General features: G+C 44.5%; 1 protein-coding gene across 2 annotated transcripts in view; it reads right to left on the bottom strand.

The window, feature by feature from the left end:
- KSR2 (kinase suppressor of ras 2) overlaps positions 1-10742 on the bottom strand; it is an 887084-nt gene extending 876342 nt beyond the window's left edge. For both annotated transcript variants that reach the window (XM_073560006.1, XM_073560082.1), the window contains exon 1: positions 10517-10742. In XM_073560006.1, coding sequence (XP_073416107.1) covers positions 10517-10693 — 177 coding nt within the window. In that variant the 5' untranslated portion in view covers positions 10694-10742. The remainder of the gene's footprint in view (positions 1-10516) is intronic.
- Positions 10743-15688: the final 4946 nt, after the last annotated feature.

Genomic DNA, 15688 nt, shown 5'->3' with positions numbered 1-15688 from the left:
GACAGGACACAGAAACAACAAACAGGGCAAACCCATCAGAACCAAGAAACAACAGTTGCAACTGCATGAACTAAGGTAAAGAATGATAAACCAAGCACAGGCAGCAAAGCATGAACCTCCTCAGATGCACAAAAACACTGACCTTAACCACCCAGCAGAACTGAGAATAATCAGAAACAAAAGGAGGAAATGGCAGGTTTAAATCTGCTTCCCAGCGGTCTTCTGTCCACACTGGGGCAAAGCCCAATCTCTACCCCCAGACCAGAGAGACACATCTGACTGCCCCAGCAGGTACAGCGTCCTGCACCCGCTGGCAGCAGCTAGTACCAGGGGACCCAGCGTCTCAGGATCCCCGTCGTCATGCTGGGTGAGGGAGGTGCTAGGTGCACAACAAGGAAAGATGGTGAGGAAGCCCAAACACTAGGAAAGGGCAGAGTGGAGACCCCTAGGCAACACCCTGTTCTAACATTCCTAAATAGGTTCCGCACCTATCGCCGAGCAGGAACCTCATCCCTGACTGTCCCTAGCAATAGACCCTGGATAGGGAGGGAACGGGGATGCGCTAGTCAGCCCCCACTACAACTAAAGACAAAGCAGGAAGACAAATGAGGAATACACTTAGCTTGAGATGACAAAAGAGAGCTCACACCAGCAATCCTCTAAGAGGCTCCAAGAAGAAACTAGTCAACTTCTATCACTTCCATCAGACAGAGGTAAACAGAGTTATCATCGGCCACTTGCTGAAGCATCTAAAAGTATTTAAACCTCCAGCAAGGGTGTGTTAATCAGCAGCAGATGGTGGAGGTCACCACTAGGTCTTAGAGGGTGAAGAATATCACTCCACAGCAGAGATGCAAGATCCAGAATATGCCTGCAGAGCTAATGCAATGACCTTCTACAGCCAGATCAAGAATGACTGTCACACGGTTCATCTGATACTTCTGTGACACCCTCATAGCAGATTCGCTGGGAGCAGTAGCGTCCCTTCTCCCAGCAAAGCTAGGAATACATCTCCTAGAGTGTGATATCCGGACTAAGCAAGGTCTGGCCCCTGGAGGTGACACCCCAGCCCTCATGGCCCATGAAGGGTGACGGGTGACCCGCCAGAGAGTCGGAGCCCACCCAGGTACAGAGCTACAATTCCTGACAGTTTCCATTCATTTTTGCGTGCTTCTTGAAGTATGTTTAGGGTCATTGCCCTGCTGGAAGACCCATGACCTAGTCAAAAACCCAGTTTTCTGACACTGGGCACTACATTGCAATCCAAAATCCTTTGGTAATCTACAGATTTCACGATGCCTTGCACACAATCAAGGCACCGAGTGGCAGAGGCAGCAAAATAACCCCAAAACATCTGTGAACCTCCACCATATTCTACTGTAGGTAATGTGTTCTTTCCTTCGTTGGTGTAACAATTATAAGGGTACTACGGAATCTGATTGCGTGGGATAACACAAGACAGAGACCAAAGCAGATGTAAATAAGTATATTAAGAAGTGAAACAAAACTAACAGAGCACTTCCTGCAATAGTAATGAAAATACAGCACAAAATAGAATGAAGCAAGTGTAGCAAAAGTAACATAGCACTTCCTGCAATAGTAACGAAAACACAGCACAATATAGAATAATGCAAATGAAGCAAAACTAACAGTTCACTTACTACAATAGTAACGAAAACACAGCACAATATAGTAATGTCCAGTGAAACTGAAGAGTGGGGCGCGACCGCTAATATGAACCGGTCCAACTGTAATATGACGCAGGTGTGCACTATGTACTAAACGTGATTATATACGAGAAGTATATATGAGAAGAAGCACACGGCCCTTAAAGGGAATCTGTCACTTCATTTCTGGCATATAAGCTGCGGCCACCGCCATCATAGACTTATCTACAGCATTCTGTAGGAGGACGGCATCGTATGTAGATGGGAGGCGCCGGACTAGACCGCAACACCCACCGCACCCGCCCCCCAGTGAGTATAATCTAACTCGTTTTTCTTATCTTTCAGGTTTCATCGGGGACTTGCCTACAGCCTTACAGAATGCTGTGAATAAGCCACTGATGGCAGTGCCAGCAGATGATAAGGCTAAAATGGGGTGACAGATTCCCTTTAATGAGGAAGTCCAGCGATATTATGGATGAGCACGCACACCGCACTAACATGTAGAAGTCCAGCAATCATATAGGTGAAAATGCACACGGCACCTAAACGTAGAAGTCCAGCAATACACAGAAGTAGCATTTACAGGGGAAGATCACCACATTTCCCTTTTGGACTCAGTAGAAGTTCAGATAGCAGTTATTGGGGAGACGCACAGGGGACTGAAGGCAGCAGAGCATGGAGAGGCGGAGAGCCGAGTAGCGAGCAGCAGCAGGGAGTCCGCCATTAAACAGGCAGGAGCTCAAGAGCCAACAGCAACAAAATACTCAGGCAAAGAAGAACACGCGACCTGGACTTAAATCACAAAACACACAGGAAATTCCATGACAGGGCGAGATACAAGACTCCATCTTGAATAAGGGCAAACAGGCACAAAGGAAAGTCAGGAATCCTTACAGTTGGCCTAATTCGGTTTTCAGTAAACAGTAGGATGATGTCATTTACCAAAAAGATTTATCCTGGTCTGATCTGTCCACAATACGCTTTCCCACCAGGATTTTGGCTGACTTACATACATGAGTTTTATTTATTTTTTTTAAATTCTGTGGAAGCATGGTTGAAAAGCCATGTCTGACTTTCATTTGTTCATTTTCATAGACTTTTTACTTATTATTACATTTGTCAGATTCAAGTTATTTCTGTGACCATTGCGGGTTTTTCTGTCATTAAATGAGGGGTACCAACAATTTTGACCACGTGTGTACATACAGTGGGTTGCAAAAGTATTCACCCCCTTGGATTTTTACCTATTTTGTTACACTACAATATCTGTTTAAACATTTTTGTAATCTGATTTATGTGTGATGCATCAAAATTAAATAGTAAGCTTGGTTAAGTGAACTGAGAAAAATACAGGCAGAAATGAAAGGAACAAATAACTACAAAATGGAATGTGCATATGTATTCACCCCTTTGCTATGAAGCCTCTAAAAAAGTGTGATGCAAGCAATTCCCTTCATACGTCACATGCTTAGTGAAAGGAAGTCCACCTGTGTGCAATCTAAGTGTCACATGGTCTGTTAGTATATACACATCTTTTCTGAAAAGCCACAGAGGCTGCAATACCATTAAGCAAGAGGCACCACTAACCAAACAACACCATGAAGACCAAGGAGATCTCCAAACAAGTCAGGGACAAAGTTGTTGAAAAGTACAAGTCAGGACTGGGTTATAAAAAAATATCCAATCTCTGATGATCCCCCGGAGTGCAATCAAATCTATTACCATCAAATGGAAAGAACATTGTGCCACAACAAACCTGCCAAGAGAGGGCCATCCACCAAAACTCTCAGCCTGGCGAGCAGGGCATTAATCAGAAAGGCAGCACAGAGAACAAAGTAACCCTGAAGGAGCTGCAGAGTTCCCAAGCAGAGACTGGAGTATCTATCCATACAACCACAATAAGCCGTATACTCCATAGAGGTGGCATTTTTGGACAGGGGGAAAAAAAGCCTTTACTTACTTACAAAAATTGTAAAGCTTATTTTGAGTTTGCCAAAAGACATGTGTGAGACTCACCAAATTTATGGAGAAAGGTCCCGTGGTCAGATAAGACCAAAATTTAACTTTTTGGCCACCAAGGTAAACACTATGTCTGGAACCAAACTCAGGAAAGCTCATCACCCCAAGAACACCATCCCCATAGTGAAACATGAGGGTGGCAGAATCATGCTGTGGGGATGTTTTTCGTAAGCAGGGACAGGGAAAATGGTCTAAGTTGAGGGGAAGATGGATGGTGCAAAATACTGTGATGATCTTGAGCAAAACCTGTTTCAGTCTGTCAGTGATTTGAAACTGGGAAGGAAGTTCACCTTCCAACAAAACAGTGACCCAAAACATGCAGCTCAAGCAACACATTTATTTTTTTATTTCAGCACTGGAGTGGTGCAACTAATCTTAAGTTCACTGTCCCTAGTATTATACTTACCAGCCTCCATGTTCCCGCACCGATCCAATCCCGCATGGCCATCTTGTGACTGACCGGAAGTCAGAGGTACCGATCACAAGCTCTCAGTGTAAGTCTATGAGATCCTCATTCTGACTCTCATAGACTTACATTGAATTATGACTTCTGGATGACCCAGCAAACACTGAAGAGATCTGGTCACAACCTGCAGAAGATGACTGGAGTGGCGCAGATAACAGATGAAGACAGAGTAAATTTAAGAATAGGGGCAGGGAACTTAGATTAGTGGCACCACTCCTGCAATAAAAAAAAAACACTGGAGTGGTACTTAAAAAAAGATAAAGTTGATCTTTACTTTGTCATTTTTCTGTAAATGTATTTGTATGCACAGAAGTCTAAGGGGTAAGGCTTCTCCTTATGGAGAGTGACATACCAGCTCTGGCATGCCAAGGTAAGGAGGCATATTCGCCGTGCAATACTCCTCTGGGAAACCTAATATGCAAATTGCATCTTCAGAGAAGAAGAGGACTTGAACTCTATAGCTCCACCTTTTGGAAGCAGCAATCCTACAAGTCTCTATTGACCCTTTAACAAGCCTTGAACTGTGATTTAGGGCAGTCCAGAGCCTCTCACCTAGCCAAATCAGTTCTCATACTTTGCATTAACGAGGAACAATAACCCAAAACACTGTGTCTGCAAATTGAGATTCTGATTTGGCTTTTTTCCTAAGTCACATTTCACGACTCGTTAAAGGGTCAATAGAGTTCAAGTCCTCTTCCTGTCTAAAGAGGCAATTTGCATATTTGTATGCACAGACTTTCCATTTTTTTGTGCCCAACTATTGTATATTGAGCACACTGTCAGCATCTGCTGTGGGGGACACTTAGAAGTTATTCATACACTTTACAAGACTAAAGGTGTGACTACTCGAGACCCCGATTGTGCGTAAAAAAAAAACAACCACACAACTTTACTGCTTCTATCTGCAAAGTGCAACCCCAGCCCCCATTATTGTAGGGAACTACAGAATAGCCCCATGCAAGTAATTGAGTTGGCTAAAGTGCCCGACACAGCCAGGTTCCTGGGAGGGCCGTTGTACTGAGAAATTAGTAAATAAAAGGGCAATATTATTGATAATACTCGGAACTCTGCAGTTAATAATCACCCATGTTTCATGCTGTCTAGACCAAAATCTGCCTGTCTCATATCACTCTCTCAAAGTCTTCGTAACTCATTTAAAGGGAATCTGGCACCTATTTTTTCGCATATAAGATGCAGCCACCGCCATCAGGGGCTTATCTACAGCATTCTGTAATGCTGTAGGTAAGCCCCCGATATAACCTGAAAGATAAGAAAAATGAATTAGATTATACTCACCCAGGGGTGGTCCGGGTCCGGTCTGGGTCTGATGGGTGTCGCGGTCCGGTCCGGCGCCTCCCATCTTCTAGCGATGACGTCCTCTTCATTGCTTCCTGTCGTGGCTCCAGCGCAGTCGTACTGCTCTGCCCTGTTGAGGGCAGAGCAGAGCACTGCAGTGGGCAGGACCTCTCTGACCTTGTTGCGTTCAAAAAGTCAAACTGTGCTCCCTTTCCTCTGAGGCCTGCCAAGCGTCCAAACATTAGCTTTCCCCCACATTCGGGGTATTGACATACTCAGGAGAAATTGCAAAACAAATTTTGTGGTCCGTTTTCTCCTGTTACCCTTGTGAAAATAAAAAAAAAAATTTCCAAAGTAAATTTTTTGTGAAAGAAGTAGATGTAAATACTTATGTCCCCCCCAAAAATTGAGAGCCTTGAAAGCTTGCGAATATAATTTCTCTGGTTAGCCAATAAAGGTATCACTTCTTGAATACTTCTCTCAATTTTTTTGGGGACATAAGTATCTACATCTTTTTTTCTGGCTAACACGGTACCACAATATTAAAAAAGTAAAATGTTCATTTTTTCCTTCCACATTGCTTTAGTTCTCGTGAAGCACCTGAAGGGTTAATAAACTTCTTGAATGTGGTTTTGTGCGCCTTGAGGGGTGCAGTTTTTAGAATGGTGTCACTTTTAGGTATTTTCTGTTATACTGACCCCCCCCAAAGTCACTTCAAATATGAGGTGGTCCCTAAAAAAACGGTTTTGTAAATTTTGCTGGAAAAATAAGAAATTGCTAATAAAAAAAAAATATGTTTCTAAAATTGTGCTGATGTAAAGTCGACATGTGGGAAATGTTATTTATAAACTATTTTGTGTGACACCACTGACTGATTTAAGGTACATAAATTAAAAGCTAGAAAATTGCAAAATTTTCACCAAATTTCCGTTTTTTATTTTTTCATAAATAAATGGAAGTTATATTGAAGAAGTTTTACCACTAACGTGAAGTACAATATGTCATGAAAAATACAATCTCAGAATCAGTGGGAAACGATGAAGCGTGCTAGAGATATAACCTCATAAAGTGACAGTGGTCAGACTTGTAAAAATTGGCCTGGTCATTAAGTACCAAATTGGCTCTGTCACTAAGGGGTTAATTAATCTCCCCTTATGGTTTTAGAGCCAAGAAAACTTTTAGCTATTGAAAAGTGTTCACAAACTTAAGAATTAAAGGGTTTTAAGATTTTGTTATAGTTTACTGAGATAAGCATAGCAAGTGATTACATCTCACAATACATATCAGTAAAAGGTGTTTCTACTGACTGTGACGATATTGTCCTCCTTTTTGATTTTCTGCAATTAGCGAGACATTTCTCATATAATATTACATGGTGGCCATTCAGGTGAATGACTGGTCAGGCTCAAATTTTCCAGAGAGACACTTATTGGTTAGGCTGTCTGTCCAACATGAGTTTTTGCAAAGTTTTATGTGACGATTTTTCCCATTGCATTGGATGCAGAAAATCTGGAGGTAAAAAATGAATAAAAATGTATGTAATCTGCACATAAAGCTTTGTCAAAGAAGAAATACCAGGAAGTATCAAAACCAAAGCAGCTTTATTTAAAACATGACATACCAACAAGAAACAAAAAACGAGACAAACATGCAGGTGCAGAAAATCTGCAACATCAAAAAGTCACCAAAAGCTGATTGTGGGAACGAAGCCTTAGGGTACACTCACAGTGGCGTCAGTTCTCTCGTGCAAGAGAATCGGGCCGATTATGCTAATGACACTCGGCTCAAACTCTGTCAGATCAGTGTCTCACATGAGAAAATCTCATCACAGGTGCAAAGATGGAAAATGTAATTTCTCCATCTTTTACATTGTCGCTGTGAGCGTACATTGTACTGAACTGGGACGACATCCGAGTGCAGTCTGATGTTTCACAAGTACCCATAGACTTGCACGTCATCCGAACACTGGAATCACTCACAACATGCTGCGATTGTTTTCTCATGTCGAATCAGCATGAGAAAATAATTGCAGATCTGCACTGCCCCATAGTATAACATTGGGCTGAGTACTATCCGATATAACATCACATAGCACTCGGCCGTGTTATATGCCAGTGTGAGCAACCCCTTAAAAGAGCCTAATGTATGTTCCCCATATTCTGTAACAGGGCAAATGGACGTGAGTTATCGTCATGAGACAATAACTTAACCTTATGACATACATTTATTACAGCACAAAAGATAGAAACTTAATTTTATAGCTTTTATACAAACCAACTATCCATAATTGGATGTTACCTTGCTCAGAGCAAACGGCTCGCCAGTGGACACGAAGATTCTATGGTGGCTTTTAGCTCAACACCAGTGGACACGAAGATTCTCTGGTGGGTCCTAGCTCAGCACCAGTGGACACGAAGATTCTCTGGTGGGTCCTAGCTCAGCACCAGTGGACACGAAGATTCTCTGGTGGGTCTTAGCACAGCACCAGTGGACATGAAGATTCTCTGGTAGGTCCTAGCTCAGCACCAGTGGACACGAAGATTATCTGGTGGGTCCTAGCTCAGCACCAGTGGACACGAAGATTCTCTGGTGGGTCTTAGCACAGCACCAGTGGACATGAAGATTCTCTGGTGGGTCCTAGCTCAGCACCAGTGGACACGAAGATTCTCTGGTGGATCCTACCTCAGCACCAGTGGTAATGAAGATTCTCTGGTGGGTCCTAGTTCAGCACCAGTGGACACGAAGATTCTCTGGTGGGTCCTAGCTCAGCACCAGTGGACACGAAGATTCTCTGGTGGGTCCTAGCTCAGCACCAGTGGACACGAAGATTCTCTGGTGGGTCTTAGCTCAGCACCAGTGGTAATGAAGATTCTCTGGTGGGTCCTAGTTCAGCAACAGTGGACACGAAGATTCTCTGGTGGGTCCTAGCTCAGCACAAGTGGACATGAAGATTCTCTGGTGGGTCCTAGCTCAGCACAAGTGGACACGAAGATTCTCTGGTGGGTCCTAGCTCAGCACCAGTGAACACGAAGATTCTCTGGTGGGTCCTAGCTCAGCACCAGTGGACACGAAGATTCTCTGGTGGGTCCTAGCTCTGCACCAGTGGACACGAAGATTCTCTGGTGGGTCCTAGCTCAGCACCAGTGGACACGAAGAGTCTCTGGTGGGTCCTAGCTCAGCACCAGTGGACACGAAGATTCTCTGGTGGGTCCTAGCTCAGCATCAGTGGACATGAAGATACTCTGGTGGGTCCTAGTTCAGCACCAGTGGACACGAAGATTCTCTGGTGGGTCCTAGCTCAGCACAAGTGGACACGAAGATTCTCTGGTGGGTCCTAGCTCAGCACCAGTGGACACGAAGATTCTCTGGTAGGTCCTAGCTCAGCACCAGTGGACACGAAGATTCTCTGGTGGGTCCTAGCTCAGCACCAGTGGACACGAAGATTCTCTGGTGGGTCCTAGCTCAGCACAAGTGGACATGAAGATTCTCTGGTGGGTCCTAGCTCAGCACCAGTGAACACGAAGATTCTCTGGTGGGTCCGAGCTCAGACATAATATCAGTGTTCTGCCACAATAAGATCTAGAAGGGCCAGCAGTTTATGATGGATTGAGGCAGTCCAGGAAGAGAATAGATCAAGTCAGTCCATTCCCTGAGTAAATTCTGCCCTCAACTTTTTACTACCCAAAACACAATAAACTTCCATACATGATACTTTACACGTGAAACAAATGTCCATGTTTTTTGTGAACATAGAATTATTAGGGTATGGGCCCACGATCAGGAACTTCTGCGAGTTTGACGCTGGGTACTTATGCAGCGTCAAACCCACAGCGGCCAAATGTGGCAGCATAGGGGATGGGATTTCTGGAAATCCCATGTCCACTAGGCGCCTACAGACGCCTGTGGAGAATGACATGCGGTGCGTCTTTCAAGACAGCAGCATGTCAATTTCTCTTGGGGAGACGCTAGTCTCCGCAACATAAATGACATCAATAGAATGTATTGAATGCGGTATATCTGCATGGTTCAGTGAACACATGCGGATTTACCTGCCGTTCACTAGACAGCAGCGCTTTGGACGCAGTGAACATACAAAGTGCTACTTACAGATGGTGGGGAACTCGGCCTAAGACATGACAGAGAACAAAATCTTAATTGGGGTGAAATAGACTGACGAGCTTCCATGCAATTTTTCCTCTTATAATCATAGAATCTGCATGCATTGTAAGAATTGCAAATGTTACATCACTTTTATTAGAATGAATGTATACACATTATGCTTTAGGCCTCTAAACCATAGAAGATGCCATATACCCAAGCAGAAACCATGCTGTACATCCAGACGTAAGGCAACACCACCAATCCAAAGACAGAATACATGCACCTTTTATCTCTAGTGTAAGAGTCCATATAACAGACACCTTCCTAACTGAGGCCACCATTATGTCATATAAAGGCCGCTGTATTTAACCATTACATTGCCAGGTATTATTTCAACTCAATCTAAATGTACTTTGGGTCATCGCTCCCGAGAATGAGCTGAGGCTGATCTGAATGGCACTTAGTTGGACAGGGGATCTTTGAGAATCCATTGTTCTAAAAAGTAACAATTGTAGGAACCGATTATAATATTCTGCTTACTAGAGTCGACAAAATAAATAAATAATATGGAAGCCAAAGCGAAGGGCCTGGCTGGGCCAAGGGTGCACATGCCTGTGTGCACCCCTTGTGCTGTAGGGGTGGGAGCCGGGTGGAATAATACCATTGTATAATAGAATAAAGCCCTTCTGGCAGAGAAGTGGAATAATTCCTGTGTAAGGTGTGGGCTGGGGAAGATGAAGGCGGCTGGGGGTGCACAGGAGCACTGCACAGTCTGGTACCTTTGCGACCACCTGCAGAATGCGCAGCCTCTCTCCATCTCACTGCAGCTGCTTCATTTATGGCACTGCACACCAAGCCGGGGATATCAACAAACCCACTGGCAGCATTAGGGGGATGGGTGCAAATAGGAGAGAAACTCTGCAGATAGCAGGGATCCCATTGTCACAGCACACCGCTGAGCTCCTACCTCCAGGGTCCGGATCTCCTTCTGGGTCAAGTCGTTGGAGGTGGCACACTTGGTCCGGAGCCCCTCCAGGTTGGAGATGCTGATGTCTATCATGTTCTGGACCAACTCGCACTGCTGCAGGGCTTTCTGCACACTCAGGGGCTGGTCGTCGCTGCTGGGCACATTTTCTTCATCCATCTCTCTCCCCTTTGCTCTGCGATCACCCTCTTCTTCCCACCCTCCCTCCCCCCCGAAATCAGCTTAATAAAGGGAAAACTGAGCCTCGTCTTCTTCCTGCTGTGTAACCTTCTCCCACTGGTGCACCCCACCCTCCCCTCGCTGCCTCCCACTACCCCAGGCTCTGCTCAGCACAGGTGCATGGAGAGGGCACTGCCTCCATTAGCGCCTCCAGCCCAGAGATGCTGTATCACAGGCGCACCAGGCAGCGCTGCTGATGCTGCTGCCAGCAGGCAAGAAAGCAAGCAATGTGGAGTGCGTGGTGCCCAGGCTCAGGGTGCGAGGCTCCAGGCGGACAAGAGGAATCTGAGCAGCGGGCAGCCGCATCTAGCCGGCTTATGACCCGGAGCCCTTTATTAGGCGCACACTACTCCAGGTGGCATGTGCGGGCCCTCAGGGTGACTGCTGCATGGAGCCGGTGCCTGCTGCCGCCGCCGCTGCTGCATCCCCTCCTGCCCCTCTCTGCACCGACATCTTGCCTGTCAATCAAGTGCCTTGGACGCGGATGGGAGGAGGGGGCGGAGTCCGGGAGAGGAGCAGGCACGCGCACCTGACAGGAGCAGCCTCACTGCTGTGTAGGTGAGCGCCATCACCCAAGTGTCTGCCAGCTGCCCCCTGGCTCCATACACTGAGGATCGGCGCTGCCGACCACAGAGAGGGAGCAGGAGGAAGAGTGAGCAGTAGTCTGGGGGAAACATGAAGGAAAGATGCTGCAGAACCATATACCTACAGTCATGGCCAAAAGTTTTGAGAATGACACAAATATTATATTTTCACATGATCTGCTGGCCTCTGGTTTTTTTGTGTGTTTGTCAGATGTTTTTATCACATACAGAAATATAATTGCAATCATATTATGAGTAACAAAAGGTTATATTGACAGTTAGAATGAGTTAATGCAGCAAGTCAATATTTGCAGTGTTGACCCTTCTTCTTCAGGACCTCAGCAATTCTCCCTGGCATGCTCTCAATCAACTTCTGGATCAAATCCTGACTGATAGCAGTCCATTCTTGCAAAATCAATGCTTTTATTTTGTCTGAATTTGAAGGTTTTTGTTTGTCCACCGTCTCTTGATGATTGACCACAAGTTCTCAATGGGATTAAGATCTGGGTAGTTTCCAGGCCATGGTCCCAAAATCTCTCTGTTTTGTTCCCTGAGCCATTTAGTTATCACCTTTGTTTTATGGCAAGGTGCTCCATCATGTTGAAAAAGACATTGTTGATCGCCAAACTGCTCTTGGACGGTTGGGAGAAGTTGCTCTCGGAGGACATTCTGGTACCATTCTTTATTCATGGCTGTGTTTTTAGGCAAGACTGAGAGAGAGCCCATTCCCTTGGCTGAGAAGCAACCCCACACATGAATGGTTTCAGGATGCTTGACAGTTGGCATGAGACAAGACTGGTGGTAGCGCTCACCTCGTCTTCTCCGAATAAGCCGTTTTCCAGATGTCCCAAACAATCGAAAAGGGGATTCATCAGAGAAAATGACTTTACCCCAGTCCTCAGCAGTCCACTCCCTGTACCTCTTGCAGAATATCAGTCTGTCCATGATGTTTTTTCTGGAGAGAAGTGGCTTCTTTGCTGCCCTCCTTGAGACCAGGCCTTGCTCCAAGAGTCTCCGCCTCACAGTGCGTGCAGATGCACTCACACCTGCCTGCTGCCATTCCTGAGCAAGCTCTGCACTGCTGGTAGCCCGATCCCGCAGCTGAAACACTTTTAAGAGACGGTCCTGGCGCTTGCTGGTCTTTCTTGGGCGCCCTGGAGCCTTTTTGGCAACAAGGGAACCTCTCTCCTTGAAGTTCTTGATGATGCGATAGATTGTTGACTGAGGTGCAATCTTTCTAGCTGCGATACTCTTCCCTGTTAGGCCATTTTTGTGCAGTGCAATGATGACTGCACGTGTTTCTTTAGAGATAACCATGGTTAACAGAAGAGAAACAATGATGCCAAGCACCAGCCTCCTTTTAAAGTGTCCAGTGGTGTCATTCTTACTTAATCATGACAGATTGATCTCCAGCCCTGTCCTCATCAACACCCACACCTGTGTTAATGGAGCAATCACTGAAACGATGTTAGCTGGTCCTTTTAAGGCAGGGCTGCAATGATGTTGAAATGTGTTTTGAGGGATAAAGTTCATTTTCTAGGCAAATATTGACTTTGCAAGTAATTGCTGTTAAGCTGATCACTCTTTATAACATTCTGGAGTATATGCAAATTGCCATTAGAAAAAATGAAGCAGTAGACTTTGTAAAAATTAATATTTGTGTCATTCTCAAAACTTTTGGCCATGACTGTACAGCAGTCTGGTGGTGGCACAGCCAGGGCCGGCCCGAACGTATAGACGAACTAAGCGGCCGCCTAGGGCGCCGACCCAAAGGGGGCGCCAGAAAAAAAATAGAAAAAATTAGAAAAAATCTTTTCAAAAGGCAAAAAGTTTTAGGGATGGAAAGAAAAGTGTACATATTTAAGGGCAAATATGACGCAAGAGAGGTTGGTTGGGTTGGCAACAATTTCGATAGAATCTGAAGTTGCTAAACAAATTAATCTCGGTGACTTAGTGTCATCCTTTTCAAAATAAAAGGCAAGGAAACAAAAATTTTAATTACCTATGGTCGTTTTTGTTTTGTGTTATTGATTACTTTGTATATATTTGTCCTATACAACTTCTCAGAAGATTAAAGAGTTAGGAGAGAGTTAAATAATCGTTGTTGTGGTTTATTTTGCTCCTAAATTTATATCCCAAGTTTTCATCTACTGCCAAGAATAGTAGGGCACAACAAAATAGTTTCGCCTAGGGCGCCGTATTCTCTCGGGCCGGCCCTGTGGGCACTACAATGTACTGGTCACTACTACGGCAGTTTGCAATTTTCACTCCGCAACATGTTTCTCGAAAACACCCATGGAGTCAAAATCGTCACGACACCTGTAGATAAATTCCCGCTTGAGTGGGGATTCTGCTCTTCTAGCACTTAGGGGCTCTGTATATGGAGTCCACGAACTATTATAGGAAATTCTACGCTCCAGGATGCCTTCTTTATAACAGTACTGCTTAGCCATACAGTGAGACTCAGGAGGGACGGAGCACTATTTGCCAGTAGCGCTCCATCCTTCCCAAGTCTCACTGTATGGCAAAGATGTACTGTACAGACACATTTGAGGTATTTATATATTCAGCAGAAATTGTGGGACAAATATTGGTGCCTTTTTTATCGATTTCTCTGTGTGAAACTATAAAATCTGGGGCTAAAACTAAATTTTGGTGGTAAAAATATATTTATTTTTTTTTTCACTGTCCAATGGTATAAAATTCTGTGACCCACCTGTGGTGTCAATTAGTGATGAGCGAGTATACACGATGCTCGGGTTTTCCCGAGCATGCTCAGGTGTACTCCGACTATATTTGCATGCTCGGAGATTCAGTTTCTGTCGACGCAGCGGCATGATTTGTGGCTGCTAGACAGTCTGAATATATGTGAGGAATGCCTGCTTGTTAGGGAAATCCCCACATGTATTCAGGCTGTCCAGCAGCCACAAATCATGCAGCTGCGTCAAAAGAAACTAAATCTCCTAGCACGCCAAAATACTCAGAGGACACCTGAGCATGCTCAGGAAAACCCGAGCAACGAGTATACTCGCTCATCACTAGTGTCAATATGATCACTGCACCCCTAGATGAATTCATTTAGAGGTGTAGTTTGTAAAATTGGGTCTCTTATGGGGAGGGATGTTTGCTGTTATGGCACCTCAGAGGCTCTGCAAATGTGACATGGCACCCTAAAACCAGTCCAATAAAATGTGAACTCTAATATGGCGCTTCTTCCCTTCTAAGCTTTGCACTGTGCCTCAAAAGTAGTTTTCAACCACATGTGGGGTATCGGGGTATTCAGGAGATAATGCACAACACATTTTTGGCTCCATTTTCTCCTGCTATCCTTGTGAAAATAAGAAAATTGGGGCTAAAATAGAATTTTGGCCAGAAAAATTTGATTATTTTTAATTTTCACTGCTCTACGTTATTAACTTTTGTGAAGCAGCTGGGGGTTCAAGGTGCTCACGACACATCTAGATACATTCCTTGAGGGGTTTAGCTTCCATAATCGTGTCACTTGTGGGGTTTTTCCACTGTTTAGGCACATCAGGGGCTCTCGAAATGAGACATGACACCAGCAGACTATTCCATCACAGTATGCATTCCAAAACCTCACTCACTTTCCTTATGCATTCTAAAACCTCACTCACTTTCCTGAGCCCTGCCGTAAGGCTAAACAGTATTTTATCACCACATATGGGGTATCGTGGTACTCAGAAGAAATTGTGAAAAAAAATTGTATGGTGCAATATCTCCTGTTACCGTTGTGAAATATGGAAAATATGATTTTGTTTATTTTCTAGGCTCAATGTTATAAACTTCAGTGAAGCACCTAGGGGTTCAAGGTGCTCACCACACATCTAGATAAGTTCCCAAAATGGTGTCAATTGTGAGGGGTTTCCACTGTTTATGCACATCAGGGGCACTCCAAACGCGACATGGCATCCTCTAATTATTCCAGCAAATTTTGCATTCAAAAAGTCAAATGGCAATCCTTTCCTTCCAAGCTCTGCTGTGTGCCCAAACAGTAGTTTTCCCCCACATATTGTGTATCAACATACTCAAGAGAAATTGCACAACAAATTGACTGGTGCAATTTCTCCTGCTACCCTTGTGGAAATGCAAAATTTCGGGCTAAAAATAATTTTTGCTGGGAAAATGTGATTTTTTTTATTTTCACGGCTCAATGTTCTAAACTTCTATCAAGCAACTGGAGGTTCAAGATGCTCACCACACATCTATATAAATTCCCTGAGGGGACTAGTTTCTAAAATGGTGTCACTTGTGCGGGTTTCCACTGTTTAGACACATCAGGGGCTCTCCAAACACAAAATGGCATCCACTACTTATTCAAGCAAATTTTACA

This window comes from Dendrobates tinctorius, unplaced genomic scaffold, assembly GCF_039654945.1.
Source record: "Dendrobates tinctorius isolate UK_male_01 unplaced genomic scaffold, ASM3965494v1 ptg000003l, whole genome shotgun sequence".
In the NCBI taxonomy this organism is placed as follows: domain Eukaryota; kingdom Metazoa; phylum Chordata; class Amphibia; order Anura; family Dendrobatidae; genus Dendrobates; species Dendrobates tinctorius.
Note: the sequence above shows the minus strand (reverse complement) of the source record. Positions and strands in the feature narration are given on the sequence as shown.